Source organism: Neovison vison, chromosome 2 (genome assembly GCF_020171115.1).
Source record: "Neovison vison isolate M4711 chromosome 2, ASM_NN_V1, whole genome shotgun sequence".
In the NCBI taxonomy this organism is placed as follows: Eukaryota; Metazoa; Chordata; class Mammalia; order Carnivora; family Mustelidae; genus Neogale; species Neogale vison.
Window position 1 is genome coordinate 109,371,808 of NC_058092.1, and position 10,258 is coordinate 109,382,065.

Genomic DNA, 10,258 nt, shown 5'->3' on the forward strand with positions numbered 1-10,258 from the left:
CCCTATTTTTTGTTCTCCCAAAATAGTCTATTTTAATGGCATATAGATTACTCCATTCTTAATGAGCATCTTCTTTATGTCAGGGATAGTATCAGGTCCTAGGAATTTAGAAGTGATAAAAGACAAGGTCCTGTCATCAAGGAATTGTGTAATAAAGTTGATAGGACAAATATGTAGGTCATCTTGGTCATAAGCAGCTATAAAGGCTGTGAGAAGTGTCTCTGACATTCAGAGTAGGGAGGACTCGGACGTGGCCTGTTGGACCAGGCAAGTCATCAAGGAGGTGGTAGCCTTGAGCTGAGTGGTAGAAGACATGGATGAAGAGAGGGGGTGGAAAGAAGGGTTTTCATCAGACTTGGGTAATATTGGTCCTTCCCCACCAGTCCTAGAGAGATCTCCACAGTGATCAGATCCCTCTCAGTCAACGGAGACTTAGCCAGTGTACCCACTCCACTCAGGCCACACTGAAGGTCACAGTCTCTGTTCACTCATTTTCAAGGGTTTCCCTTTGTCCCACATCCTGCTGCATGCCATTGAGGAATTCAGACCTGGGAATTGTGAAACATCTACATAAATAGTCCACGCACAGCTGCCCTCCAATAATATGTAGCCTGAAGGCTTCAGTGGAGGATGGAAAAAAGGCCTCCAGACTCCTCTTCCTGGAATGATTTGTCCACACATCCTTCTCTAGGGTGAGGCTACCTCTGGGTGAGGAAACACTTGCATGTCCCTCACTCAGATGCTGCCAAGGCAGGCCTGATCTCTCCTCTGCTTCTGCCTAGCGAGTAGATAAGCCAGGTAAGAGAGCTTTGGGGCAGGGAGAAGGGAAGGGAAGTGATCCCTACAAAAGACCTCAAATGATTTAACATGGGAAAAAGTAATAGAAGTCAGAGAGTTAAAGAAGCGGAGAAGATGTACCCAAGCTTGGGAATCTCAGGACATAGTAAGACTGAATGAAGAAAAAGAGTAGAGATTCGTTATTCCTTTACATCTGACCGTGGTGGACCCTGGTCTGGGAAAGTAGACAGTCTGCCCAATTCAGCTGCACTTTGTTCAAGAAGAGGATTTAGTTAATAGCTTGGTTGTTGGTGGGTGGGTCCCCTGGGAGTTCCCACCATGGCTTACTCCTCAAATGTACCCACTCAGAGCCATTTCTGTCCCTCCTAGGATGGATTTAGCAGATTGTAAATGCCAGCTTTATTTTGACAGCTCTAGCCCATGGAGAAAAGAAACAGATAGCTCAAGGACCGGACTTAATTGAATTCTCTTTTGCCTTCCAGCTTCCACTCACTAGCCCACTGATGTCACGACAGAAGCAGGAATCCTGGGAGCCCCCTAGTGCTCCCAAATGCTCACCTCAACAGTGTTCAAACACCTCCCTGGCTCCCTGCTCTGCTCCTTGCTGTGACCTCTGTTCAGGAGGCTACAATTCTGGATCCCAAAAGCCCGGGGAGCAGAGCCCTGGCGGCTCTCAGAGGTCTCACCGCAAGAAGCCCCGCTGCCTCAGTGGTGGCACAGTCTACCACATCAAAGAGGAGGAGTGCTGAGGTAACCAGCCCAAAGGAGAGGGACATAGGTACAGTGGCTCTCTCTCATCCACCTTTCTGAATTCATGCTGCTGGGAAGCTCAGGCTTGCCCCCTTTATTTAGGGCTGGGAAACACTTCCTGGTCCCCATAAGCTTCACTCCTACTTCTGTCTTCTATGCACTCAGCTCAGCCAACAACGTGGAGTCAGAGCCCTGGCTGCTGTGAATCCCTGAGGTCACCTGAGGGGCTAAGGCTTCTACCGGTGGATGCTGCCCCTTCTTTCCTTCCAAGATGTTGACTGGTATTGCTTCAGAAACACATGGTTTGAGATTTCTGTCTCAGCATCCTTGTAGCCATCAACCTATATCACTGCAGAATCTTTACATTGAAAACTTTTGTGTGACAAGCGTGCTGAGCACCTACTCTATATTGTGCTTTGTGTTACCAGATGTAATAGGAGATTTATCCCTGTTCTAGAAAAGCTTACAATCTCATGGGAGAAACAATGTACATTGTATACTGAAATATGCAGACTAATAAATATAATTTTAAGGTGATTGACATACTTCTTTTTTTTTTTCTCACTTTGTGTGAACTCAAAAGGGGAAAAGAGTATAAAATGTCAAGGACAGAAGGGAAAGACTCATCCTGATGGTGTAGATCAGAAGTGGTTTCCTTGGAAGGAGAACTCTGAAGCAGAGAGAACATGTTGTTTGGGGAAGAACAACCTTCAGGGTAGGCAGCATTTCAACAGCGCTTTTAAAGATAAGCAGACTTTGGTGTTGGGGATGAAACAAGGATGAGGATCTTTCCAGGTAGAAATGATACTTTTCATGTGTAATTGGGATACTTCCCCATGGCATGGTTTTCAACTTGGCTAGACTGCCGGGAGTGAGATGATCATATGAAATAGCTCATAAGCCAGGTATGAAACTGCAACTCCCAAAGCACTATTGCCCTGGGGTGGAGAGGACCTGAGATAAAGCAGAGGGACCTGGCACGGCTCGAGGCTCAACACAGTTGCATATCGGTATAAGTTCTAGGTAATAATTTTTAGTTGATTCTCATTTTCTGAGGGAAACTAAAAATGTGTTTTTTACCCAGTCCAGCAGATTCTATTTCCCAGCCTCAGAGCAAAGAATCAGCCTATGATTCCCAAAACACAAGATGTCAATTTTCACAGCTTAGCAATCCTTCTGATGGCTGGAACCTTGTTTTTGCCTCTGCTATGATTTGATTTGTATCTCTAGTATGTAAATTACTAGAGTATATAAATTACTAGTATATAAATTACTAGAGTATATATAAGCATATATAGAGAGCATAATTTTATATAATTATAATTTTGAATGTGTAATTATTCTCACTATACAAATGCTGCACACCTGTATAAAGATGTTTTTTGTAAATAAGCATAAGGAAGATGATAAAAACCAACCAAAAATCTTTTTAAAAATGAATGAATGAATTAATTAATTAACATATAATGTATTATTAGGCCCAGGTGTACAGATCTGTGAATCGCCAGGTTTACACACTTCACAGCACTCACCATAGCACATACCTTCCCCAAAGTCCATAACCCAACCACCCTCTCCCTAGCCCCCTCTCCCAGCCACCCTCAGTTTGTTTTGTAACATTAAGAGTCTCTTATGGTTTCTCTCCCTCCTGATTCCATCTTGTTTCATTTATTCTTTTCCTACCCCCCAACCCCCCCATGTTGCTTCTCGACTTCCTCATATCAGGGAGCTCATATGATAGTTGTCTTTCTTCGACTGATTTATTTCGCTAAGCATAATACCCTCTAGTTCCATCCACGTGTCACAAGTGGCAAGATTTCATTTCTTTTTTTTTTCCAATTTATTTATTTTCAGAAAAACAGTATTCATTATTTTTTCACCACACCCAGTGCTCCATGCAAGCTGTGCCCTCTATAATACCCACCACCTGGTACCCCAACCTCCCACCCCCCCGCCACTTCAAACCCCTCAGATTGTTTTTCAGAGTCCATAGTCTCTCATGGTTCATCTCCCCTTCCAATTTACCCAAAAGCACATACCCTCCCCAATGTCCATAACCCTACCCCCCTTCTCCCAACCCCCCTCCCCCCAGCAACCCACTGTTTGTTTCGTGAGATTAAGAGTCACTTATGGTTTGTCTCCCTCCCTATCCCATCTGGCTGCATAGTATTCCATTGTATATATATACCACATCTTCTTTATCCATTCATCTGTTTATGGACATCTAGGTTCTTTCCATAGTTTGGCTGTTGTGGACATTGCTGCTGTAAACATTTGGGTGCACGTGCCCCTTTGGATCACTACATTTGTGTCTTCAGAAGATGAACCAAAAATCTCATCACCCAAAAAAACTACTAATAATTTCAGGATCTATTTCCAAACCTCATAAAAAAACACAAAATAGGATCATTTCAGAATACTTTGTAACCTGATGTTTTACTCAACAGTACAATGTTAATACACTTACATGCTAATAAATATTGATCAACACTATCCTGTGAACGCACCATGACTTGTGTAGTTTCCTGATTTGGGGCACTTACATTGCTTCCTCATTTTTGCTGTCTAAATAACAGTAAAATAAACATTCTCATTGGTGATTATTCTTAGTAATTTTTCTAAGATAAATTTTTAGAATTGGAATTCTAAAATTGTCAAAGACTATGAAGACTTTTTTCAAACTCTCCCAGAAGATTGCATCTTAGAGGCAATGAAAATGTCTCCATTTAAGAAAATCATTTTGGAGAAAGGAATTTCTTTTGTTCAAGAGCAAGAGTGAGTACTATGTCAAAAAATTACTCTAGTTATGGGCACCTGGTGGTTCAGTCATTTAGGTGTCCAACTCTTGACCTTAGCTCAGGTCATGATCTAGGAGTCCTGGGACAGAGTCCTGCATGGGTTTCTGTGCTCATCAGGGAGTCTTCTTGAGATTCTTTTTCCTTCTCCCCTTGCTTCCCTCCACCACCACCACATGCACACTCTCCCTCTATCTCTCAAATAAATAAATATTCTAAAAAAATTACTCTAACTAAAGAAAAAAAAACACTTTCTGAGAAACTGGGAAAATATCTATCCATTTTACTGATGAAATCTATACTTTAAAAAAGATTAAATGCTTTCTCTTATTGAGGGAAAAAGGATGCTATTTGTTGAATAAAACAAGGCATTGTGAATTTTGACATACCATTGCTTGAACTTCCATACCTAGCTGATAAGCTTTAAATATCCTTGGTTTTAGATGTTCAGTTATGTTTGTGTGAGAGAATTCTGGGGAAAAAATCTAATTTTTCCCTAAGGAAAAAAAAATCAATATTTGGTTGATTGTGCAAAGCTTAATATGTAAGAATGTCTTTTTTTCCCTATTTTTAAATTTCTGTTCTTTACTGAACATGTAGATTCACCAAATAACAATTTTAAAGAAAAGTTTTGACAGAAACAAATTTTCTTTGACAAGAGTACTATTTAATAATTGACCTACTCAGGTTCACTAATCAGTACTTGGATTCCCTTCAATAATTGTTCACCTTATATATTATTGCATACTACACTGTTTAGTCTGTATCAAATTGATTTTGAAATTTCTACATCAAAAAAACATAGTGATTTGATCATTAGTTTTCTTCATAAAGTCTGCATTTGACATCCTCACACTTTCAAAATATGTCTGTACATCAAAAATGTCAATATTATCAGTGTCTTTTTTGGTGTGGTTTCATTTTAATATTGTACATGTACCTTTGTTTTATAATAAATGATTAAAAATGCAGACTTCACATTTTGTACAAAATGTCCTATATCGAAAATCTTACATTTATAGGGATAGTTGAAATAGGTAAGTGGCACCACCAGGGTTTTGTTTTGTTTTATTTTGCTTTTGTTTTGTTTTACTATATCTAACATCATACTTTTAACAAATGTAAAGTAGTTCTACATTTTTAACATTTTCTAGTTAGAAAATTTCATTTTGACATTTGATATTTAATATGCTATTTTGTCTAATTTTTTAAAATGGTACTTCAATATTATATGGACTAAATGAAGAACATAGAATTTTTTTTTTTTTTTTTTTTAGAAAGGAAGTTGTGACATGTTTTAAGGTCCCTTAGTGACTTTGAAAGAGCCATGTTGAATTCACCTGGGGAAACTTGGGTGACTAATTCAACAGAGCTCTGTCCTCACCAGTTTCTACTATAGCCTTCCAGAAGGGACATTCTCACCTGGGAACTGAACTGAGCCCAGTGACCTCACACCCTCCCTCAGAGTGTCCTGCTTTCCTGGATCTCCAGTTGGAAGAAACATGTTCTTCCTAGCTTGGCCAATGGTCACTACTAGGGATGCCAGCCTAGCCCACACCCTGGGTCCAATGCATTTTCAGCAGTTTCCTTTAAAATGTTTGACAGACCCTCCTTTACTACATACCTTATGCTCTATAATAGAGCACAAATAATAATAAAAAGTTATTGCTTTTACTTATTCTTGTCAAGCTGCCATTAATAAAATATGAAACCAAAATCATCCTAAGACAAAACAAGTTTGTCATGCTGATTTCATCTCTTATTTAGTGGCAAGTCAAGAAATGCTGCTTCAACTTGGCAACTGAAGAAATAGGGTTTGAGTTACAGTATTTAAAGTTATAGAGGTAAACAAGAACAGCATGAAAAATAAATCATGTCTAAATAAGAGAAAGGGAGGGAAGGGATGACAAACATGAGCTATTCATTGTGCTTCATTAGGGAAGTGAATAGATACATCTAAAAGGACCCAAAGAAATAAGTGCATGCACAGATTATTTAGAATGAAACTTATTTTTTTCATGTTACAGCCTATCAGATTACCTGATTTTTAATTTTCATGTAATGTATTACATTATTTTATAAAATCACATCCTGTTTTTACATACATCTATGTGAGTCCTAGGCCAAACCTTCCTTAACAGAACAAGTACACATTCAGACCCCTGTCAGATGAAACCCTTTTCAAATCTCTGAAAACCCTGAGATCTTATGCAAGTTTCTGTGCCTTTCTATGCCTCAGTTTTCTCATCTAAAAATTAGGCAAAATAATAATATGTGGCTCTTGAGACTGTGGAAGGAATTATATATGATATTATAGGTGACATATTTTGATGTATTTAGCTCAATAAGCATTAGTTGTAATTTATACTTGGGATGCAATTAATTGTTTTTGAATATTTTATTTGAGAGAGAGAGCATGCTTTAGCATGCGAAAGTGCAGGTGGGATGGGGAGAGGGAGAAAGAGAATCCCAAGCAAACTCTGCACTGAGCACGGAGCCCAAAGTGGGGCTCTGTCCTGCAACTCGGAGATGATAACCTGAACTGAAAACAATAGTCAGACACTTAACTGACTGAGCCACGCAGGTAACAAATGTCGTGCACTTAATTTTTCAAATTGGCTTTTTAAATTCAGAATAGTCATAGATTTATAGGAAAGTTGCAAAGATGGTACAGAGAATTTCCCATGTTCCCTGCATCCAGTTTCCCCTGTAGTTCAGCTCTTATATTAGCATGATAAAATTATTATCATTGAAGAATCAATATTGATATGTTATTATTAACTAAAGTCCATAGCCATATTCTATTTGAGTTTCCTTAATTTTTACCAAATGTTTTTTTTGTGTTCTTGGATTCCAATCAGGGTACCACATTACATTCAGTTGTCTTGTGTCCCTAGGATCCTTTTGACTGTGACAGTTTCTTAGACCTATCTTATTTTTGGTGACCTTGAGGGTTTTGAGGGGTGCCAGTTAGGTATTTTGTAGAATGTCTCTCAACTGACTTTTGTGTGGTGTTTTCCTCCTGCTTAGAATGGGTTTACAGATCTGGGGGAGGAAGACAGATCACAGGGGTAAAGCCATTGTATCAGGGGTACATGCTGTCCACACGCCATCACTGTTTAAATCGACTGACCATCTGGCTGTGGCAGTGTTTGCAGATTTTCCACCATAAAGGTGCTCTTTTTCTTTCCCTTAACATATTCTTCTCTTTGGAAGGAAGTCACTAAATGCAGACCATTCAAAGAGGTAGGGACTTATGTTCCACCTCCTTGAGGGGACACTACTATAAATTATTTGAGATTTTTCTGTAGAAAGATTTATCTGTTCCCTTGTTTCTCTTTTCTTAAAATTTATCATTTATTAATATCAGTATTGACTCACAGATATTGGATATCTATTTATTTTATACTTTGGGTTGTAATACAATGCCCTCCTTGTTGTTCATACCCTTCCAGCTTTGGGACCCCTCTCAATCAGTTCCTGCATCCCTTTGACACACCTCCAATGGTTTCTTTTTTAAGCACTTCCTTGCTTTAGAGCACTATTTATTACATGATTCAGGCTTATTTTGCATAATCTTTGCTCCAGACCTAGATTTAGCTATTTGTTTTGTAAGCCCTGGTTTCTTTTATTGGGGAACTGTATTGTAAACCAAGATCTGGGAGCTGGTTTTTCATTGCTCCTGGAATGTCATTGCTTCCAGGTCTTCTCAATAGACAGAGCTTGGAAATATATATGTGTATATTAACCAGTGCCTGCACACATACTTTTAACTATTTCCGTAGTTATCCATCTGTGTCTATAATAATCTGAATATGAGTTCATATTGATGTCTGCAACTCTAGTTCAATCATGGTTTATTCTAGGCTTTGTGAAAGGAGATTTCAAAAGGAGTAAGTAAGCTTAGCTAGGAGGCCATAGAGAGAGGAATTATGTGCATCCTCATGGGACAAACTAACTTTTTACCAGCTGTAAGTCCTCAGCTTGAGCTTAACTCCCTCCTCACTATGACACCTAAATTATTCACATTCTTCACTGCAAAGGAGCCAATGTGATTTGACAAGTTTCAATACCTTACTTGCATATTAACCCAACCACCTCCAGTTAACCTGGTTTCAATGCCTATTTTACAGAGAGGACATAAATGACAACTGTACTCATGATTTTTTGCTTTTAGAAGTCTGCCCATTCTTGATCTTCCTCAGAACATGAATTAGGTTTCTACCTGAATCTGTCTTCAGAATTGCAATTCTAGTTGCCCAAATAAATGCCTGTTTGCTTAAATTATCAATGAATTCTTTCTTAGCCAACACCTCTTTCTTGCTATCTATAACCAATCAATGAGAAATCTGGCTCCTGCCATCTGCCACACAATGACATATTTGTTTAATCCCAGTATCCAGATATGGTGTCTTCTATTTTGAAAACAAAATTTTGAGGTGTCTACGAGTCAGTGCATGAAAAATGAGCAATGTTTTCTTGCCTCTAAAGGCTATAAAGACTGCTGATTAAACAGGAGAGAATGTTGAAGACTGGGTAAGGATGGATCAGAGGAAAGACAAGACTTCCTCAGGATCAAGGGACTCAATTGAAATGGATGATCTTTCATGAGGACCTCCACCCACTAGAGATCATCACCCAAACAGAGGCTCTGCTCAGCTTCCTCTTCCCACAAACAAGCTTCCATTACATGTTTTGGGCATAAAGTGTGAAGTCATGAACACCGATCAGTGTGGGGCTATAAACAGGAGAAACCTCACTCCATACCTAGGCACAGGTTAGAACAGGTTTGGATTCTCCCTATGAAGCAGAGTGGGTGAAGGCATAGAATCTTTTTCATGAAACTGCAAGTGAAAAATCAGAAAGCAATGGGGGACAGGCTGTGAGTCAATAAAAGGGCATAAATATTCAGTATGTGACCCACATAGTTACTCTACCTCACACTAATGATTAGTTCTGAACTTCTTGGCAGAGAGAATATATAGAAAGACAAATGCTCTAACATACATAGTTTTCAAGGGAAGTCTTGCACTTCTAACATTGATGTCTGAAGGAAATTGTTTGCAATGGTCAGCTATATACTTAAAGTCATTGCTAGAACACAGCCACAGAAGAAAATGGCAACCCACTAATATTTTGTCTCCCACTGAAAAAAGGATGTAACATTAAAATGAGATGTCGCTTATGAAATGACAGAAAGGGTCAGCCAAGGAAAAGGCATATGCCTAAAAGCAGATCTTCCAGTTCTAGTCAGAACTTGGTTCACCAGGGATAAAATTCACCTGTCTGTAAAATGTGACCAACAAGATAACCTTCATTCTTCATCTTAGTATGAGATAAGATCAAGGGGCCTAGATAAATGTGTTGTTTACTGCTTTGTTCACACCCTGCTCAGGTGTTATCTAACACCTGACCAGTATAGGATCCCCTCAACACCCACGTCCCCACAGGGAATATTATAATAATATTATATTATTTATAATAATATAAAAATATTATTAATTTTATTTTTTTCCTTTAAATCTTTAATTTTTGTGGTTACTATTCCTGATGGATGTACCTAGTAGCAACGCTCTTCCCTTAAGAAGTCACATGTCCCTCCCTTCTTGGCTGTGAGTAGGTCTAGGGCCCATGGGTGCTGGAGGGTGACTGCCGCTAGGGGATTTATCGGGCTTTGTAGCGAAAGGAGGGACTCTGCAACTTTTCCCATGTCCTCATTTAGTCTAACTTCTACACTTCTCTACTTAGCATCTGCCATCCCTCCCCTTGGAGCTTCGGCAGGCCCTCTCTACATGTGCCTTTAGTTGTCTTCATTATTCTGATTGAAAGTTCTGGAATTTCTACCCTCATCTCTGACAGGTTCTTTCTGTTTTGTTTTGATTGCCACAGGACAAGAAGTGATTGACATACCCTAA

At 39.2% G+C, this 10,258-nt stretch overlaps 1 protein-coding gene across 1 annotated transcript; it reads left to right on the top strand.

The window, feature by feature from the left end:
- Positions 1-242: 242 nt before the first annotated feature.
- On the top strand, positions 243-10,258 carry LCE6A (late cornified envelope 6A). Its single transcript, XM_044236798.1, is given in 3 exon segments — positions 243-267; positions 1,281-1,548; positions 10,233-10,258. Coding segments are annotated over 2 exon segments (273 nt in total). The 5' UTR covers positions 243-267; positions 1,281-1,301.